The sequence below is a fragment of the Mercenaria mercenaria genome, chromosome 5 (assembly GCF_021730395.1).
Source record: "Mercenaria mercenaria strain notata chromosome 5, MADL_Memer_1, whole genome shotgun sequence".
In the NCBI taxonomy this organism is placed as follows: Eukaryota; Metazoa; Mollusca; class Bivalvia; order Venerida; family Veneridae; genus Mercenaria; species Mercenaria mercenaria.
In genome coordinates, this window is record NC_069365.1 from 80616229 (window position 1) to 80639061 (window position 22833).

The 22833-nt window shown below is 36.2% G+C and overlaps 2 protein-coding genes across 2 annotated transcripts; one reads left to right on the top strand and one right to left on the bottom strand.

Annotated features, from left to right (window-relative positions):
- Positions 1–15889: 15889 nt before the first annotated feature.
- On the top strand, positions 15890–16942 carry LOC123558570 (putative nuclease HARBI1). The gene has a single exon (XM_045350442.2). The coding sequence runs from the start codon at positions 15890–15892 to the stop codon at positions 16940–16942; it is 1053 nt and encodes a 350-aa protein (XP_045206377.2).
- A 141-nt stretch (positions 16943–17083) lies between these two features.
- Positions 17084–20451, bottom strand: LOC128557511 (uncharacterized). Its single transcript, XM_053544902.1, has 3 exons — positions 19613–20451; positions 19023–19356; positions 17084–18665 (listed from the first exon to the last, which is right to left on the bottom strand). The coding sequence occupies exons 1-3, from the start codon at positions 19777–19779 to the stop codon at positions 17895–17897; spliced, it is 1272 nt and encodes a 423-aa protein (XP_053400877.1). The 5' UTR covers positions 19780–20451; the 3' UTR covers positions 17084–17894.
- Between the last annotated feature and the right edge of the window lie 2382 nt (positions 20452–22833).

Sequence of the window (22833 nt, forward strand, 5' to 3'; positions counted from 1 at the left end):
AGCGCATAGAACATTTTGCACATTCGTGGAATTGGTTCTGGAATTATATTAAAAAATTAGGATTAGTATTCTTTAATAATATCTAAAAACGTACTTTTTTCCTGATCAATAATTACCTTCACTGATATAATTTTTCTCATTTATATACAATATTTATAAGAAAAAATCTTTAATAAAAGTTTTAAAGTAATCAACTCTTCTTCTTTTTTAACGTTTATATCCGTTAAGTTTAAATTCCTTCATGTCATTTCAAGAGGGTTGAACATTTTTTTTCTTTCTGCATTTCTAATAGTATTGTAAACATATCCTGATAACTTTATTTGGATCTTCTTTAATTTTGACTTTTTCCAATCCGAGGCTTTTGTTAATAATATGTTTTAATTTTATGATGAAGTATTTTAAAATAAATTTCTTGTCATCAAGTTTTAGTCTGTTAGTAAATAAGGTAAATTACTGATGGAACATCGCCAGCAAACTGCTACAAATATAGTAATAAAAAGGCTGGAACAAGAACCTAATGCAGCAAGCAAACCAAAAAAATACCTCTGTAATAACATAATCCATTATTTACTCTCCCCACAAAATTTATAACTTTTCTGTAAGCAGCAGCTATTTAGTTAGTGAATAATTAATTGATCTATTGTTTCTATTCCATTATTATTAGAAATAAGATTTTTTTATTACTCAATTTATATAATTAAACTTTTTATTTCTAAATTAAATTTGTTTCAAGAATCCTAAATGTAACCCAACTATTAATTTTTTCATTGTAACCTTTCCATTTTACTAAAGCTTGTTTTTTCTTATAGTCTCGTCTAATAACCATTTCTATTCTAAAAACTTCTGTGTAGTAGGTAAAGTTCTTGTTCATAAAATGAAGCCTTGAATTATATCATCATTTAAATCTTTAATAGTGTATGTTCTGGGATTTTGAATTATTAATTTTATAAAAATTATAAATATTTCCTCTGTCCATTTGGTGTATAATCCGTTTTCAAATGTCTTTTTAGAGTTTGCTTATAGCGAACTCGATCACCATTTTAAAATTTTGCTTTGCTCTTTGTTAACTTTTAAATCACCATATAAATTAAAGTAAAACAGTACCTTTTATTTAAGTTTTAACTAGCTTCGGTGGTTCCTTTTTATACTAGAATGTTTGTTTGTGTTATATTTATCAACCAATTCCTGCAAATTATTTAAATAAGTAAAGTTATTATTTGCTGTAAAATATTCCACATTATTCTGTTTAAACTCTATTGAAATCTTCTTATTACTACAACCTTTCCTTCATTAAATGTATGATACATATTTAATCTTATTTTTAATTCAAAATGATTCAAACTTTTTATTATAAAATTCTTTTCCTCATCTACCCATAAATTTTGGTGGAATCCTTGCCGTCCTTCGGGGAACTTTGTCCCAAATTCTATCTTTCAGAAATTTATTTTTTTCAAATGCTCAGTAACAGATTCTCCAGTTTTATTCTTTAATGGATAACCCAAGCAATTTACTCAAAATTTCAATAACGGTTTAACAAGTACTTTACTCCATTATTTTATTTTGAAATAGCTTGCATGTCAACGAAATCAGCTGACTCAAGTATCATCAATATCATTAACTATCACTCCTTCGTTTCCTAAATTTTCTTTAATTGGTTTTTGTGTAATTCTTCTGCTAATACATCGCTCCAATTTATTTCGGTGGTATACTCTACCCCTTTTCCCCCGTTTTTTGATTTTTGTTTTTGTCCCAAGACCAAGTGTGTATTGTATGTTTTACTTATAGGTTTTACAACTAAATTGTTTTGCAATCTTTCTCCAAATGTTTTTGATTTAGTTTTATTTAAATCGGAAAGCATTTGTTTTATCACTATGTACCCTTTTTTAACATCACTGTCGATAGCAAAAATCAGGTCAATACATACTGCATCCATTCAATGACAGGGGTCCAGTATCTAGGATTTCTGGCCACAATAATTATATCTGGAAGTGTTTAAACCTTTCTTATAATAAAGGTAACATTGCTTTGTGAATATCTAAATTACCCCCTGTACTTTCTAACAAACTTTGATTTCATTTTTCCACTAGATGAACAAGTAGCCCTTATCATTTTTTCTTTTCTCGCCGTTTTTTGTTTAACATAATGAGGATTTATATTATCATAAAATCTTCTTTCTTTTCAAACAATATATTTTATTGATTGTAAACTCAATCTATATCAAATGTATTTACAATTATTTAAAGACTAATAATGTAGTTATTAATTGAAAATAAGATCAAATAGCCTTTACATTTATCAATTAAAAATAATCTGCCAAAGTTTTTCCAAAATTTTGTCAAGTTGGCAGACATTTCACATTTCAGCCACATGGCAGAAAAATGGCAGCGACTTTTGTAGGTTTGAATTTGTGTTTGCCAACGTTCTGCCAAAAGTTTGTCAAGTTGGCAGCGACTGCCACATGCTGCCACTTGGCAGATTTTGGGCAAATATTTGGTGGAAGTGTTTAATCATATTTTTACTATAGTTTTTCATAAAGTAACTAATGAAAAGTTTTTTATTTTTTTTGGTTTTTAAATGTTCCGGCATTGGATTTTTTAGAATAGGGTCAAGGGGTCAGGGGGGTCAAAATCGGACCAAAAGCGGTAATTCTAATACTACTTTACACGTATATACAGCTTAACATAAGACTATCAGTTAAAACAGTTATTACTTTTTAAATCACTATCACATTGTCCTTTCCCTTTTATCAAACATTTCTTTTGACGTTGATATTATGAAACATATTAGGGCGGAGTGCGAAGCAATGTTATGATATAATTAGGGCTACTAGGTTCTTGCGAGACTGTTCGACCCGCTGTGCTAGGTCTTCGACAGGTATAGTCGACTGCTCGAACTTGGGACCTGTGGTCTGCGAATACTAAAATTAATGCAAATTCGAAAAAGAAAAAGACCCATGCGTTATTGCATCGTTCAAATTCATATAAAGAGATTTGGACATAATAATATATTAAGAATGTGTGTATTGAATTTCATTACGCGCCAAATGGTGTTGGGACTTGAACTCATCATTTAGACAATTTGTACAGCTTCAGAAATGCATTAATAAAACATATCCATAACAACGGACGTTTTTCAATTTAAGTTTTTGATTAGTTGCGTTTTATGCAAGAATAGCGATAAATACAATTTCGTTTCGTATAGTAACATCTGCATAATATCTTACGATTGAGTAGATTTTGTTACATGGGGGACCGTGCATTAACCCTGCAATTAAATGCATCAGCTACAAACTTTTCATTAATGCATTCTAATTGTGTCAGTCACACTACATCGTAAAGCGTTAACGGACGCCAAACGTATAGAAAATATTGCGACAGAAAGTTATCCCGGTGATGAAAGGCATCTCCCGCCTGGCTGCTCGTTGCTCTCGCGATAGGTGCAATGGGGCGCTAAACGCAAAATGAAAGCAAGATTAACGCACTTATATATCCAAACAACTTTCAATTAACGGTATATCCCGTACTAGCTAACGATTTGTACCTGCGTAAACGTAAGCACAACGCATGAGAAACTGATAACACGTTATAGTCAGTTATCGTCCGTTGAGCATACGTTTACATCCGTTGCATCCCCGGTATATCCGGCAGTGAAGTCAGGTCATCGACAAGAACGAAATCCCGTTTGCTCACCGGACAAGTACAGAAAAGGGAAAGAACTAGTAACGAACAAAACGCATAGAGAACGCACGAGTAACGAACAAAACGCATGTCAGCGCATTGTTACCGTACATCTTACGGACAGCTTTGCCCGGTGGTGTACGTTCTAATGAACATGCTCAAAACCTTCCGCTGGATGGAACGAACGTCGCCGGACATGAAGCGTAGCCGCCGCATTAGAAACGGAAAACAAACGCATGAGATGGGATACGAACGGATTGAAAATTTTGCAATACGTTGGACGTCCGTTAACGCTATACGGTGTAGTGTGACTAAGACTTATGAAATTAAACCAATTTTCGGAAAAGAAATCCTGTTACTATTTTTAGTAACATGACCGTCTGCACCTCCGGAAAAATTAAATGGACGATTCTGCCAGTATATTTTTTTTATTTCAAACACATAGACATATTAATATTTATTGAATAAAGTGCCCTAAAATTGTTGACAACTCGTTTTTCCACCATTAAAATCAAATGTCACGTCTTTTCGCGAACCGATATTATCTATGATTTTGGACTATTCGGTTGCAGTTGTGTTGAAAACGTCCCGAAAAAAAACTTACTTCATGTAAACTAAATGTTACACATGACAAGTAAGTTGGACTACTTCTGCAAGCTCTGCTAAAAATCAGGAACTTGAAATATAGATAGAAAGAAACAAAACATTTCTTGTAATTCTTTTGAGTGATGTCCACATAAACATGTTTAAAATTATCATAATTAAATGTTAGAAAGTCCTAATTTGGCCAGTTAGGTGCCTTTAGTCCTAATTTGGCCAGTTAGGTGCCTTTCTAAAAAAACTAGAAAGAGGCCCTGGCAACTCTGCCTTAGTGTCATAGTTTATTTGCCGTTCAATACCAACTCTGCTTTATCACGCATCAAAAATGAAGCAGGAAGGGAGTCGGTACTTTCAGGTGCCCAAATGTTGCTATGTTTTAAAACAGACTGCATCGATTTCATCATGTTTATTGGCAATATTCTACTTAAGTGCGGTCTGCAAAAACTATTGGACATTGAAACATTACATGACTAGTAAACTGTTGCGGGACGAGTAACAGCTGTTTACAGATTAAACAAACATGTAAATCAAAACAGTCTTTTGCCTAAGAACCAGTCTGAATATAGGAAATATCACTCCTGTTAATCTGTGCTGCTTCGGTTGGTTAATGATCTTCTATGGAGAAAACAGGAAGTCACAGTCATTATTGCAATTGATTTAAGTATGGCTTTTGGCACTGTCAACCACGACATTCTGCTAGATGTCCGAAAAGCACAATAAGGTGCCTGTGAAACAGCTTCAATGGGTAGACTCCTATTTATGGCCTCGTAAGCTTGAATGCAGTGTGTCCCAAGGTAGCTGTCTTGGTCCGTGGCTGTATCTCACCTATGCTGGAACTCTTTTTGATGTCATTCCCAAAATCTGTATCAGCCTATGGATTTCCTGGTGATAATACATGTAAAACAAATAAAAGATTTTGTCCCACATCGGCTTCCGTAGAATAACAAGCGGGCGGGGACCTTGAACGGTGCAGAGTTACAATCAATGACTAGATAAATAGAAACAAACTGAAAATGAATATTCCAGAAACTGAACTGATTATGTTTGGTAGCAGACCTCAATTGGACAAATGTTTTACAAATTCGATTGATTAGTATTGCTGCTAATGATATCAAACGTGTAAAGCACAATTAGGTATCTTGGTGCATTTCTTGATGTAACCTTGAACTTCAAAGATTATATTAATAGCAAATATCGTACAGCCATGTTGAATTACCTATGAATTGAGAACATTTCCGAAAATTATTTAACCAAGAGCAGCCACTGATTTAGTTTTTTCCTCTATTATTTCACCTTGGATTACTGCAATGTCATAACTGTATGGTGTATCTATTTGTAGGTCCGTATGATGAATGATAGAAGTTTCTGCACTAATGGTCCAACGGTGGTATGACGCGTCAGCATACACAAAAGTAAAAAGCACTTCGATATCATTCAAATAAAATCTTATGACACTGTATTTTTAGAAACTTTATGGCATTGTTTTCCTTTTAATTTTTGATAATTGTTTTAGATGCGATAACAGCAGGTGTTAGTTTTTAGACTTTTGTGAGATTTCACATTTCATCATTTATATTTTTAAGGCTTGTTAGATTAAATATATAACGGCATTGAATATGTCATTGTATAGAAACAGGCGCTCAAACAAATTAATCAGTTTAAGTTCCAGTTTCAGTTGTTAGTCTTGTTCTGCAGGATGAATTGTCTCTGAAAAAAAATATCATGTTAAAGATAACATCCCCTTGATATATCTTTAACACTTAATTATGTTCCTTAATTTCGTTAAGACAACCGAACAGCGGTACAAAATATAGTGCATTGTTAACTGTTAATTGATTTGTTCTAGGAGTAGCATTACTGTACTTATGACATGTTCTTAGCTTACATTCTATCGGCTCAAATGGAAAGGCATATGTTCGAAAGCTTGATCCTGGCCGGATCAATATTTAGACACAATGATGCATGAAACTGATAAGATATTCTCAGAAAAGTGTGACTATTCAAATTTTTCGGAATTAAGTGTCGACTGGTGGGTCATGGATTAAACATTACCTCCAAAAGTAACAAAATTCATGTACATCCAGAAAGAAAAAGAACTAATAAGCAAAGAGGTTGTCAAACTCGTCGAGCTATTACATATCCGTTCAATAGGACTACTCGCAGGCCAAAACTTAACAGTGATCTTAACCACTTCTTCATGAAGGCCCCAACAGTTGAATGTGTACATAAAACAATTGAACCTGCAAATAAAATTAGAGACTGATATAATTGTTTTGTAAATTGAATGATTTTATGCCTATCGTACTGATTCGAGGAGACTTCTACAATGGAAATTTTCTGTACATACCTTGGTCTAAACAGTTTTTTAGGATACCGATACGTCCCACTGTGGGTTAATAAAAATATGTTGTGAATCAACAAACAAACTGAGGTTATTTATAAAGGGGAGTGTATAAACCCATTCGTTATACATTATTAACGGCGTGTGTTCTGATTGTCTGCAAAGTTTAATTTTCATTCAAAGACGACTTCTACAGTTCCATTCCTTTGAATTTCTTTCATAAATGTTCCTGAAACTTTTTCTTAACCAACTTTCAAACTAACTAATAAACATATAAGCCACTGGGTCTCCTTTAAAGTATGGCTTATTCCAAAGCAGAACTGCCGAAAATGTAAAAAAATGTCCCTATCTTTCTAATATTTCAAAATACTTTATACAACGTCTCTTGGTTTGATATTAAGATTTGATCTGTCCAAATTCTTCCTACATCTAACCTGATGGATGACATGTTTCAGATAAAAATTAGAAATGGTCTAAAATATGGTCTTTTAATAGAGACTTTAGTGTTTTTCTTGTGCCTTGATTTTTTACAATAATCTGTTGTATATACGAGCACAGGTAACAAATAAATAGACCGATGTATATCTAGGAATGATTTGTAGTCATACTACTGATTGACTGTGAATGCTTATGATTTTATATGATGCATTGCAAAGATTGAAATCTTATTACAACTTGTAATTATCTTGAAATAGGACTTCTTTGCATTTCAGTTCCCACTGCTTAAAGGGAAAATATAAAAGATCTAATGATAATTAATTCGATTTAATTGGTACTGGCCATTTAGAAAGTACATACTCTTAACATTTGTCGAGGTATTTAAAATCATTTTTAACCGTTAAAAAAATGTTATAAAATCTAGATTATATTTCGTTACAAACAAAAACGTCGCTAGATAACTAAGTGAAAACGGACGGTAATCCCAGATACCCGAAAGATGATACTATCACAGAGTCCTCGATCCGGGTCACGTAATCTAGTATGGTATAGAGTTAAAGTGTTGATTACTCTACCTAGCTGTAAAATCTGATGCCAAAGCAATTGTCGAGTTCTGCCTTGCTCTAGACACGATCAGAATTTAAATTGTAGTCTGTAACAAAACACATTTGAATGGGAGCCGTACAATTCTATTCTTCTGTTCAACATTTTTATCAAACAGAATATTGGACAATAGTTTAGCATGAAATCCCACCGAAATATAAAATATCCATGTATTACTATCTCTTTGATGGTTCTGGCTGTGTATTTCTACAATGAGTTACCATTTCCTGGGATCACACTTTCTTAGAAAATATTAAATCCTCATACGCACGTGTGTCTAGAATAATAAACATTTTAGGACACCGGCATGCAGTCTAAAGCATTTTAAGAGTACTATCCCTACTTTATAGAAGTGCTTCAAATTCTTCTATGTGGTAAGAGCATGAAGAGAAAGGATAAGCAAGTCGTATATGTCAATACAAATTTCGGTTTTATACATAATGTTATGCGGCCGAGGGCCAATAGACGCCCAGGCAAATAACTAGCCAATATGAAATTTCTGATTAATGATAATATTATTATTATTCAACTCTCTACTGTAGGCGTAACAGTATAAGAACTCTGTGAGTTTACCTTTATTGCAGCTATGCGCGTTAATGTTGAAAAACTCGACAAGCTGTTTAGACTTATTTTTAGATATCATAATCATTTAGCCGTAAAAACGAATGAGTTTGTATGTAGGTACTTGAGAAATAATTTTTGAGAGATATTTTTGATGTGACATAATCAAAATAACCAGAATTTTACCTTAATATGTGAATTCCTATTTATTTTCTTAGTGAGTTATCTTAGTCATTGAGACAGCTGGTAACATTGCCCCGATCGGGCTTTCGGCATAAAAACTAATATTCTTGAAAAAATAATGAAGATATTTCTATCAAACTTGGTCCGTTTATCAATCATAACATATTTATGCATATTAAGGCAGAAATAACTTTGTTGCCTTCAGTTTTTTGTTAGAATTACTTTCCCTTTTCAGATTTTTCAAAAGTTTTAAATGCAATGTTTAAAACAGAAAAAGGGTTCCATGGCGGTTCTATTGCTCCAAACTTGTGCGCCAATACCTTTATTCTCTATAATTAGGTTAATACTTTGTTCTATGCAGATTATAACATTATTTTAACAACTAACAATTTTCTAAAATGTTGTTAAGTGAAAGCACAGTATAATGTATAACCATTCATGTACTAGCGCAAATAATTTAGAGCATTAGAAAGCCATCGAACCCTTTTTTGTTTTTAAACTTAGCTCAGAACATATTTTTTTTTGACTCTCAAAAATAATGCGTCATAAAAATCTGAAAAGGGAAATAATTCTGCAAAAACTGAAGTCACCAAGTTATGTTTATTCAATTTGTATCATATGTAATGCATATAAAATGGCCCTAAGTTTGAAAGAAGGCAGTTGCTAGTATTATGGTACCCGTAAACCTAGCCTCCGAGTCTAGGATTACGGAAGTTTCGTATTTCTAGACAACCCTACAAAGAGAGCTAGGATTACGAAGTATTTAAGAGGCATCAAATTATATGTTAGAACATGCATTAATATGTTTGTAAACTTAATTTTGTCACTTAAAATATCGATTTTTTCATGCCTGTCGTATCATTGTTAATGATTCGCCATTTTAGGGTTAACGTAATATTAATGGCAGCACTCGCTAAACCGGGTGTATAAACAAAGTAACTGTTTAAAAGCTGTAGTCAAATGTTAAAAAAGAAGACAGACCCCCCCCCCCCCCCCCCCCCCCCCAAAAAAAAAGAAGGAAAAAAATCAATAAAAAGAAGAAAAGAAAGAAAAAATAAATATAAAAGAGAAAAGAAAAAATAGAAAAGAAACAATGAAAATGAAAGAAAAAAAATCAAAATCATTAATATAAAATAATAACATACTCTTAACAAAAAACAAAATTACACCATTTTTTAAAAAAAAAACAACAACCCCCCCACCCCCCCCAAAAAAAAACGATATCTTTTTTATGGATATTGTAAAAAATAAAAAATGGGCCTGTAGTCAGCGCCATTAATATATCCACAGGAGTCTGAAATTCTATCAATAATACCATAGATGTCTATCTTTACAAAAAAAATACCCCCTATATATATAAAATAAACACCAGGAATGAAACGTCAAAAACCCAGGGTCTCCTGAAAATACGAACGGAACACAGGGTGATCGCAATTTAGCGAGCGTGGTGAAGAAATAACACTAAAATACACCTACCGCACTCGACTGTATTCAAATCTGATACACTTTACGAGAGTAATCAGACATTTTCTGAGGTTTTCTGAGATTTTCAGCTGTCGCCGAAGCCATTCGCTGACGTCACAACAATAACAACAATTACAGCGCCGGGATGAAAATAAGAAAGTAGCAATTCCCGTACTGTCTTACCTTCAAATTACATAACAGACATTTTCATATTGCTCTATTCATATAAAAAAGTCATTATACACCAAGTATAAGTTTTACTACTGAAATTTAGATATTCCGGTGCATCGAAAAATCGATTATCCCAAGAGTAACCTCCCTTTACGGGTTTTCCCAGTCAAATTTTGTAAATTATCTTTTTATTGCAAAAGGAATCTAGAGGATATTATAGACTGATGTAAACATATAAATATTCTAATACTTATTTACTCGATGTACAAATTTTAAAGGATAAAATAAGTATTTTATCGTTATCCCGGCGCTGTAATTGTTGTTGTTGTTGTGACGTCAGCGAATGGCTTCGGCGACAGCTGAAAATCTCAGAAAATGTTTGATTACTCTCGTAAAGTGTATCAGATTTGAATACTGTCGAGTGTGGTAGGTGTATTTTAGTATTATTTCTTCACCACGCTCGCTAAATTGCGATCACCCTGTGTTCCGTGCGTATTTTCAGGGGACCCTGGGTTTTTGACGTTTCATTCCTGGTGTTTATTTTATATATATAGGGGGTATTTTTTGTAAAGATAGACATCTATGGTATTATTGACAGAATTTCAGACTCCTGTGATATATCGTAATCCAAAATAACGAATCGATAACACAAAATAGTATGATAGGCATGGAAATCGCTATTTTAAGTGAAAAAAGTATGTTTACAATATTATTTATACATGTCCTAAAATATATTTGATGCCTCTTAAATACTTCCGTAATCCTAGCCTATCCTCGTAGGGTTGTCTAGAAATACGGAACTTCCGTAATCCTAGACTTGGAGGCTAGGATTACGGTATCGTAATCCTAGCCACTGCCTTGAAAGAAATATCTTTATTATTTTTCAAGAAATAATAGTTTTTATGTTGAAAGCCCGATCGGGCAATGTTACTAGCCTGTTTGAACTGTGATAAAAACTTCTTTAAAAGTCATTTCCTTTTCGGCTGCAGGCAACGAGACACAAAATTGTACACATATGTGTTGATCAAGATAATAGAACCAACCAAGCACAAATTATACACTCCCATGCCTCGTTTAATTCTTGTCCGAATTTGTTTGTAGTTCACAACTGACACTCTTGTTCGCCAATTTATTCATCCACTTTCCAGCATTTGAATCGCTATTTATCATTGCACAAATAGTCAACACTATAGTATATTATTATTCAACTTTACAATATTACACACTGTATTAGATCAATTGCAAACATCATATGAAACAGACAGAGCTAATACAAAACATAACTGAGCCAATATGAGAAAAACAGGGCCAATACGAGAAAAACAGGGCCAATACGGAATTCAAGCATTTTGATTGGTTCAAAAGAGAGGGCCAATACGGAGAAGTCACTTCCGTCAGATTTTTAAAAGACGCCATTTTGTTTTACACCAGAGTTATAGATTACATTTTTTTTTACATTTTGAAAAAAAAAATCATCTAACATGTTCATGTAATAACCAAGTATGACTGAGCGGTATGTATCTTCATAGATTACAACGATATTTTCGCTTATTCGGTATTGTGTAAAATGCAAGTGTTTCCTGTCAGAAATTCTGGCAGTTGTCAAATTCTTGGTTGACGAAACCAAGGAAAATAATGAGAAAACACGGAAACTCAGATTAATTGAAAGGATGAGACTTATCTTTAACAGACATTTTGATAGTGTGGACTCTATGTGCAATGATAAATAGCGATTCAAATGCTGGAAAGTGGATGAATAAATTGGCAAACAAGAGTGTCAGTTGTGAACTGCAAACACTTTCGGATAAGAATTAAACGAGGCATGGGAGTGTATAATGTGTGCTTGGTTGGTGGTATTATCTTGATCAACACATATATGTACAATTTTGTGTCTCGTTGTCTGCAGCATAAAAGGAAATTTTTAAAGCAGGTTTATCACAGTTCAAATGATAAGATAACTCGCTATAGGAATTCAAAAAGTAAGGTAAGTTCTTGTTAAGTTGTTACTCTTGATTATGTCACATCAACAATATCTCTCAAAATTGTTCTCGAGTACCTACATACAACTCATTCTGTTTTACCTGCTAAAATGATTCTGATTTCTAAAATAAGTCTAAACAACTTGTCAAGATTTTTCACCTGAATGCGCATAGCTGCCATAAGGCAACTCACAGAGTTCTTATACTGTTACCGCCAACAGTCGAAAGTTGAATAATAATATTATCATTAATCAAGCGATTTCATATTGGCCTAGTTATTTGTCCTCGGGCAGTCGTATTGGCCCTCGGCCTACGGCCTCGGGCCAATACGACAACCCTTGGACAAATAACAAGGCCAATATGAAATTGCTTGATTAATAACATTATATTATTTACAGGTGGACAAATTGTGCATATGCGGCTTCTACAGAAGGAACACATACAGCCCACTAAAATCCTGGATATGCTCATATTCCGGCAATTTCGACCACTATTTGTAAGTATGTAGACTTCAAAGTAAGCTTAACCGTTATTTGAGCCGTGCCATGAGAAAACCAACATAGTGGGTTTGCGACCAGCATGGATCCAGACCAGCCTGCGCATCCGCGCAGTCTGGTCAGAATCCATGCTGTTCGCTAACAGTTTCTCTAATTGCAATAGGCTTTGAAAGCGAACAGCATGGATCCTGACCAGAGTGCGCGGATGCGCAGGCTGGTCTGGATCCATGCTGGTCGCAAACCCACTATGTTGGTTTTCTCATGACACGGCTCATTTGAATATAGAGTGTGTTTTAATGATGAAAGAAACCATGTTAGTCCTTTACGATCATGCACTGCAAAGTAATGTCTCCGGCGTCTTTTAGGTCACTATAAGCTGTTGGTTAAGGTACAAATACACTAGATGTTGACTATGTTCAACTGACTACTTGGAAAACACAATTGCACGCCAGTTTAACCAATTACGTGTGACAGTGAGCTGAATCTCCGAAGGAGAAATATAAAGTTCTTTCCTTTTAAAGAACATGGAAAAAAAGTAATTCAGTTTCAGTTTTATCATTGCCGCATCTAATATCAGTTTTATATTTCAAGCTATTAATAATAATTGCTTTCGATTTACTTCGGGCCAGATTTAGACAGCTCAGCGTTCATTTACAAGGTAAATGGCAATCGATTACATCTGACATGGGAACCTTTTAAAACTCGTGTCACACAGTCTGAAACGTAAAATAGAAAAAAGGTCGCTTAACACGACAAAATATATAGTTACTTTTTCTGTCTTTATTTCAAATATTACGGATCCATTTTTGTACGTACAAAATAATATTCAACCGTGCACAGGCTTGATTGGTTGAAACGACTTTTGTTCACTTTTAAATTGATAGAGCAATAGCGACCTCATTTCAGAATCACAGTACTCAAAAATTGAATCAATGTCTAATTACACATACTTATATAATCAACTGGCTAATTCCTTGGAACGGCCCCGCAACAACCGTTGATGAGATGTTATTGAGACATGAATTGTGTTGTAACGTATCTCTGTCAGTCATCGCCCTCTATTGTTCTCATTCGCGCATGTTTTAATGGAAAATCCTTTAAAACAGTGAAACACAATCTCATTTCTACGGTGTTCCGTTTGGACAATCGTGGCTTTTTATTTAATACTAAACCGCGATGCACGATGATACGATGACGAAAACGCGATGGCGCGATGATGAAACAACGATGGTACGATGGTGAAAACGCGATGGCACGATGATGAAATTGCGATGGTGCGATGGTACGATGGTAAAATGTCGATGTAATATCGCGTTTTCATCATTGTACCATCGCGTTTTCACCATCGCACCATCGTGCCATCGCTTTTTCATCATCGTACCATCGTGCCACCGCGTTTTCACCATCGTACCATCGCGTTATCACCATCGTACCATCGCGTTATCATCATCTTACCATCGTGGTTTCACCATCGTACCATCGCGTTTTCACCATCGTACCATCGCGTTACACCATCGTGCCATCGCGTTATCGTCATCGTACCATCGTGGTTTCACCATTGTGCCATCGCGTTTTCACCATCGTACCATCGCGTTTTCACCATCGTACTATCGCCTTCCGGTTAGAAATGCGTAGTCCCGTACACTTGTATTTTTGTCAACAATAGATGAATGTATCTCAATGTATACTGTGAGAAGAAATTTACCATTTAGATTATGCTGTTTTGCAAAATGTTTTACAAAATGTTCAGTGCTCAGTTCATTAAAACTGTAAAATCTTCAAGGCCACGTCCTTTGTATTTTATGTATGCACGAAAGTAAATAAAAAGCTGGGTGTAATAGTCACATGGTATTATTCAAACTCAGCTTATTCTTGTTAGGATGTAGAAGGTACATAGTGCAATTTGAAAATGAGTATTTTACTGACACATATACTGTACCACTGCGCATGACCACCGGAAGGCGATGGTACGATGGTGAAAATGCGATGGTACGATGGTGATAACGCAATGGTACGATGGTACGATGGTGATAACGCGATATTACGATGATGAAAACGCGATGATACAATGACGAAATCGCGATGGTACGATGACACGATGGTGAAAACGCGATGGTACGATGATGAAAACGCGATAGTACATCGACATTTCACCATCGTACCATCGCGATTTCATCATCGTGCCAACGCGTTTTCACCATCGTACCATCGTTGTTTCATCATCGTGCCATCGCGTTTTCGTCATCGTACCATCGTGCATCGCGCTTTAGTATTAAATAAAATGTCACGATTGTCCAAACGGAACACCGTACATTTCGCTCCATCTCTGATATATATATATTTTAACAGCCACTGTACAAATACCCGGTAATTTATTGGCAAAATTCCCAAATATGCAACTGCGCAATATATCATTAATATCCAAGTGCTAAATATAGATAGCGACTGGATTTTATTGAGCAAGGAACTGTTTAAAACATTAATATCTCATAAATATACAGATATATTTAATACTGTAAGTATAATCATTTTGATACTGAGTTGTCTGTAGTAAATTAAAGGTTCAAGGAATTAGTTAAAATAAGATTTGTAAAGATTATGTGCATACAACTTATGGCCCAGTTACACACAAGGTCGGTCCCCAATCGGTCATTTTACTCGCTGTTTTGATCGGTTGTCATGCGTGAGTTTAGTTCTGGTTTTCTGTGTTATCGGCCATCGGTGATGGACAACTGTCCAATCTGTTAAAAAACGTTTCATGTGTTGCTGGTAGGTGGCCGAAAGTTACTCAAACGGTGTTGGATCGGTGATAAGGATGTTTTCATCGATAAAAATGCTAAAATACTATCGGTTTTTATCGTTTGTAAATCGGAGCTAATCCTAGCTAAATCGGGCGTACCGCTGATTAATCGGTGTTTGATAGCTAGTCATCAGTGGTTAAACACTTTCCATCTGATATTGCCGGTGATTCATATGTGGTTATTTTTGTACGATCGGCGATATCGGTAATTAATAGCTTGCAAATCTCTTGATATAGGTTGCTGTCGGTTCTTTTATTAAAACAACAAGTTTAAGTGATGAGAGCCGATGAATCATTTGCAGTTGAGTACTTGACCGAATAACATCATGGAGAATGGCAGAGCCATCCAGCAATTTGGTGTCATGTTGCAGCAGCAGGCAATTCTCAATGTCAGACATGCTATTCAACTCGTTCAGCAGCCCATAGCTGTTCATAGACGCCGCCGAAGGAGACAAAGGTGATAGTGGACCAGGTCCTGGTTAACCCAGGAGAGAAGGCTTCAATTTGGACAGTATAGCACCATTCTTGCAGAGTTGCGGGAAGGGGACACCAGCTCCTTCAAGAACTATATGAGGATGACACCGGAAATGTTCGACGAGCTTCTGCAACGCCTCGCGCCCAGACTTCAGAAGTCGGACACCCACTGGAGAAAAGCCCTAGATCCCGGATTGAAGCTGGCGGTAACACTACGGCACCTAGCAGCAGGGGATTCATACCCTTCCCTCTCTTATGGTTTCAGGGTGGCTAGGACAACAATTTCCCTCTTTATCCAAGAAGTCTGCGAGGCTATAGTACAATCATACTGCGAAGAGGTCATCCCTGTCCCCAATACACCTGAAGAATGGAGGCCCATAGCTGAAGAGTTTGAAAGGAGGTGGAATGTTCCTCATGCATGTGGAGCTCTTGACGGTAAACACATTGCTCTGAGGAAGCCCCGCAGATCCGGCTCTGAATATTACAACTATAAAGGATTTTTCTCAATTGTGCTCATGGCTCTTGTTGATGCCAACTACAGGTTTCTGTGGATAGACGTCGGAGGTCATGGGCACATGTCAGATGCCCAGATATATAACAATTCAGAGCTCAATGAGATGCTAGAAGATAGAACCATTGGCTTACCACCTCCAGAACCTCTTCCAAACGATGACCGTGATATGCCTTACTTCATTCTTGGCGACGATGCTTTTGGGTTAAGGACCTATTTGATGAAGCCCTTTGGAAGACGCGGCCTGGAAAGGGAGAAGCTCATAACCAATTACCGGCTATCTAGAGGAAGAAGAGTGGTCGAAAATGCATTTGGCATCCTGGCGGCCAGATTCAGAGTGCTTCTCACAACCATGCAACAAACACCGGAAATTGTTGCAACCATAGTTGAATCGTGTGTGTGCTTGCACAATCTAATGAGGATAAGGTATCCCGGCCTACAACAAGCTCAACTGGACCAAGAGGATGACAAGCATAACCTTGTTCCTGGAGCCTGGAGAACGGATGAGATGCTGACTGCAATCCAGCAAGTAAGGGGCCATAATCGTGACGCAACCGACGCCAAACAGCAGAGGGAATACTTATCCAAGTACTTTAATAGTGCAGCAGGGTCTGTGCCTTGGCAAGACAGAATGGTAAACTAGCCGCAAGACAGTTTATAGTGAGATTACAGGACAAAATCAATATTCATACCTGAAATGACATTTGATTGTAGAGATCTTTTATAATTTTGTACTGTTTTGTTTGTCTGTGTCTTGGCAAGACAGAATGGTAAACTAGCCGCAAGACAGTTTATAGTGAGATGACAGGACAAAAGCAATATTCATACCTGAAATGACATTTGATTGTAGAGATCTTTTATAATTTTGTACTGTTTTGTTTGTAAGTTAACAGCTGAAACTGTTTTGTGCTACTTGATTTTGATAATAAAAACACAATTTGCCATTTATTTTGTTCATAGATTTTTAATATCATTTAACCTGAGCTACACTTATTTAATTAAGGAATGAAGATAACATCTTTATGTTTTCATCGAGGTATGAAAAAGAAACTGGTCACATACTATGAAACCGCGAAGCGGTTTCTTAGAAAATGTGATTAGGGTTTTTTCATACCTCGATGGAAACTAAAAAAAAATCTCTCCATTTCTTATAATTTAGCAGTAATTATAGTGAATAATAAAACAATATGGTATGTTACAACGCTATTTTCAAGTCACGTTTTTCCAGCAGAACAACGAGACGTCATCGAGCGTGCATTAATTTTGTTATGAGGTTATGAAAAAACAATCTAGATCAACACAGACAACCAATAGTGGTGAATACAAACACCTAAATTTTACAATTGTGTTATTGATTTGTGATTAATTGGGGAACTATTATAAAAACCAGGGGCCAAATAAACAGATAAATTTATACTGTCTGTACCTCAGTTTAATTGAAACAAATATATTGTTAGTGAAAAGCAAATTAAACAGTTTTCCATAAATGCAGTTACACCACCAATTACACAAACAGTCGTTCAAACATTAAAAAGTACTACAAACAAACAAAACCGCACTTCTGTTGGACTTCCTGTCCTCATGTTGTCATTTGTTTAAATGTCTTCCGAGCCCTCCTCAGGCTGTGAGGAGACAGGGATACCAGCTGTTACCATGCTAGCTGTGAAAATGTCCTCAGGCAAGGTTTGTCGGGGAGCTGACTGTTCCTGTGACTGTGACTGTCCCTGGAGGTAACCTGGGTGTGTTTGGCGAATATAATCGCACCCCATGGAACCCCACACGCTGGTTGGAGGTGGGTTGCTGGTCCACTGTGAGGGATCAGGCTGCCACTGTGGTTGCTGGTATGACATGGGTCTGCCTGTAACTGGAGCTTGAGGTTGGGGCGGAGATTGTGTGTCACTGCGTGCATGGGCTTTTCGCTGGACATCTTGCAGATTAGTCCAAATGCGGTTTGATGCCTCCATGTACAGGTCCTCAGGCAGCTGTCTAAGAATGTTCGCACTCATGTCGGCAAAGTGTTGCCTCTGACGCTCCTGGGCGGTACTCCCTGGTCGGAGGTACTTGGCCAAAGTGTCTCCTACCACCATTAGCTGCTGACTACAACGGACAAGAGCCTGAATACCCTCATCAGGCGCTGTATCGACTACCTTGGCTTTCTTAGGGTCACGCACAAGTGGAGGTCGTGTGTATGTGGCAGGGTCTGAAGACGCAGAGATAGGAGGAGTACTATTTGGTCGCTCTAACGAAGCATCCGCTGCAGAGACGTCCTCTTCGGCTTCTTGTGTGGAGACAACTCGGTTAGTCTGGCCCTCGTCATCAAGGCCATGAAGTTGGACGTGAAGTCTGGCTGCTCTTTTCTGCTTTATCTGTAAAATATTAAAGACAGCACTTTTTAGTGGTATGTACATTTAAAAACAGGGGACGTGTGTGGCGCCCAGTGGTATGGGATCCGACAATCGAACATCGTTTTGTGAGAAAGCCTTCCGGCTGACTTGCGGTAGGTCAGTGGTTCCACCAAGTTGTCTGTCTTGTTATTAGCCGGGCGTCGCGCAATGACTGAAATACTGTCGAAGTCACGTAAAACCCAACATAAACAAAAAAGCAAACGTTTAAAAACAATGTTGGAAACTGAAAACAAATGTGAAATAAAAAAGGTACACGTTAAAATAATGTTTATGCTTTATATTTAATAACTTGTACTGAAAATAAATTATTTCACTTACGCTGCAAACAGTTCGGGATTTCACTGCACCTATGTGCGGAAGGAGAAACTGGAAACGTTCCCACAGTCTCCTGGCCTTGTCAGTAACTCCTTCTACTTCAAAACCACTCCCAGATGGAGTGACCTTCTTGTTCTTGATTTCACTCAGCTTGGACCTTGTGGACTGATACCACTGTTTGATATCCTTGGCATCACGGACTATAAGTTCACTCAGCTCCTCCCATTTCCTCTCCCTGGATTGTGTATCCCTCCATTGGTCTCTTTGTTTGTTGTACAGGAAGTCATTGGCTAACAAGAACTCACGAATCTTGTCCTGATCTTCCTCGGAGATGATACTGAAAGTACATTACAAACAAAGCATTTGAAAATAATTACATAGGATGAGAAAACATGCATTTTCCGTCATTATTCAACACGGGCTCGACATAATTTCTTAATTGAATGATTAAGCAATCCACGAGCTTAACATGAATGAAAAAATGGTAGGAGTTGACATATTTTTTTAAAATTAATTTAAAATTAATTACAATGAATCAGTTTTATTTTTTTAAATCAATTAAATATTACTGAAGTGCATGAAATGCTTCTAACACTATGCGATTCCTGGGCTTCTTGGTCTTTGACTTGGGTTTGGTGTTCTGAGTGACGTCTTCCTGTGTCTCTCCACCATCCGCACTGTCATGAACATCAGAGGCATCGTCAAGAACAGAATCGCAGGATTCTTTGCCAACTACTGTAGAATCATTCCCACTCATCATAGGAGAGACGTTACGAGGTTCAAGGACATCCACTGAGCAGTTCTCTGGGAATGCTGCTGCTTGGATCCGCCACTACCGCTTCCGTCTTCAGCACCGACTGTACTACTGGTACCGTGGCAACAAGCTCTTCCCCTGACGATGGATCTTTTCGTGATCTGTGGGACCTCATCAGAGGCAGTCATGGGGGTCTTGCCTTTGTCGGATTTCTTAAATTTCTTTTTTACAGGCATTGTCAGAGAATTTCAGTCCAATGTGGCGCGGATTTAACTACTACAGAAACTGGAGCAAAACTACTGGCGACGGCCTATATAATACCGAGCAACACCCTACATCACCAATCGAACGCCGCCCTGTCTCCGACTAGCCACCGATTAACCACTCACAAAATATGACTGGTCACCGATCAAAAGCGTCCGGCAACCGATCAACAGCCGATGAGTACGTATGAATACCGACTGGCCACTTACAAATTAAACCCACCGATGACACGATGGCGGCAATCGATTGATCACAGATTGAATCCCTATTAACCACCGATCAAAACCGACGAAATGTCGCATTTTGATTTTCATCTTTCTTCTATCGGTGGTAAGTATTTGTTGATCGGTTGCCTATCGGTGGCTCATCGGTGATATCGGTTGTAGACTGGTTGTCAATCGGCAATTTGTAAAATAATTTCACCGATCGAGAATTTTAAACATGTTTAGAAATTCCAATCGGTATTTTTTCACCGATATAACTTATCTTTTCCCAATAGCAGTTGATAGGTGGAAAACAGGTGACCAATAGGTGATATCGATGTTAAATACGCTGTCATCGGTTCACTCCTAAAAAAACCCCGATCAATCACCGATGGTTGTGTGTAACTGGGGTGTTACATAGCTATTTTCGTTTCTTTTGTATTATCATGAACCATTGTAATGGTGATAGTGAATCATGTATAATTATATAAAATTGTACATGAATTATACTTATTATATTTTTTTCTAGCAATAACCATGACTTAATTTAAATTTTTGGGAAAAAATGTCTGAAATATTCAGATGTATTAAAATATGATTGTTTTTGTAGCACACAATGTATGATTCAGTATATCAATTAATGTAAAGTTCAAATACACTAGATCCTCAAAGGAAGCTTTTTCCGAAAATCAAAATATTTATTATATAGGTCAGTGTGTCAAGTTTGTTATTGTCCTTTAAAATAATATAACGTATGTACTACAACACAAAATTCGATATCTCTTCGCGGAATAACATCTATTTTTAGATTAAAACATTTCATCTATCTAAAATGTCTATTAATCCTCCGTGTACGTGTAAACAGTTTCACACACTCGGTATTTCCATGTGGACTGCGTTCTTTGCATGTTGCTTTTCATGTAGACTTTTGTTCTTGTTTTAAGTGTGGCCGTATAGTGCTGTCAGTTTCGTCTTTTTGTGCGATAATTGAACGTTATCGAAGAACTATTTAAAAATTGAGAGCTGTAGAAGCAGTTTTAAGAAAATATCTAGGTTTAAGGTCCATGGCGAATTGATGAAATGTTCACTATATAGCATAGTTCGAATCTCGCTTGGCTTGTCAAATTATTTCATGTTTGGAAACAATCAAACGGTCTTCTAGAAAGTTATACGTTCTTTCATAGACCATCGAAATTCAGAATTAACACTCAACATTGCAACTAGCCATTCAAACGAATTAACACTGACATACATTTTTCAAAAAAATTCTTATTTGATTTTCTTACAGTTTGGCCTTTTCATTCGTCTATATTGTGTAGTTATACCCTAATGTTAGCTATATTTGTTTCATGGTATCTAACTGTTAAATATGTAACCCAGGTTTTCTGCACGCATTGCCATTTTATCATCTTAGTATGTAAGGCTATGCACGTTACCAAGCTCTATAAACCTACCTTAATTTTCATTACAACACTATTGTTGTATCATTTCATAAAGTCTAAGACGATCAGTTGTTGAAAGGATAACACGCAACCACAAAGACTAATAGCAGATTCGGTTAACAAGAGGTAATGTCATGTGTTACACCACACGCCATAAGAGCCTTCTAAACGTCACCGGATACGAACAATTCGTTTTAACAATTCAATAAGCATAGCCAGTTAATAGTAATGGCAGGCATAAAAAGCATGCACTGAGTAATGTGCAATTAGGTCAAAACAATGAAATTGAATAATCTTAATACTAGAGCAATGCATATTGTGTAACGGAATATAACAGATACTAGAGCATAGCACATACCTAATCTATCTAATAACGGAACATAGCAAATACAAGAGCAATGCAAATACATATTGTCTATCTAATAACAGAATATAACAGATACTAGAGCAATGAATACATAGTGTATATCTTATTACAGAACATAACAGACACTAAAGCAATGCATAGATATTGTTTATTTATTACAGAACATAACAGATACTAGAGTAATGCATACATATTGTCTATCTAATTACAGAACATAACAGATACTAGAGCAATGCATACATATTGTCTAGTATCTAATTACAGAACATAACAGATACTAGAGCAATGCATACATATTGTCTATCTAATTACAGAACATAAAAGATACTAGAGCAATGCATAGACATTGGTTTTGCTGTAACTCTGTGATTCCATACCTCATGTTTTTATTTCGATGTAAATGAGATGTGAAACCAAAACTTGTAGTCCTGTTTGGCGCCATATAACCTATACTGTGTTGGTGCGCCGTAAAACCCAAATAAATAAATTGTTTATCTAATTATAACATAACATAACAGAAAATAAAATTGTAGACAGAAATATAATATCCACAAATAATGACATATAGCGCATAATACGGGGTACCTAACCCCATGTAACAATTTAATAGTCTTAAGTTGACATACACAGAATGACACACGGTTTTGAAAAGGACTTTAGTTTTAACTTTGTACACCAACAATGCTTGTTTGAACTAATTTTAATACAAAGCAAGAAGAATTACTCATTCAACACACATATCATTTTTTTCTGAGAAGCATTTTATAAATCTTCTTACAATTCC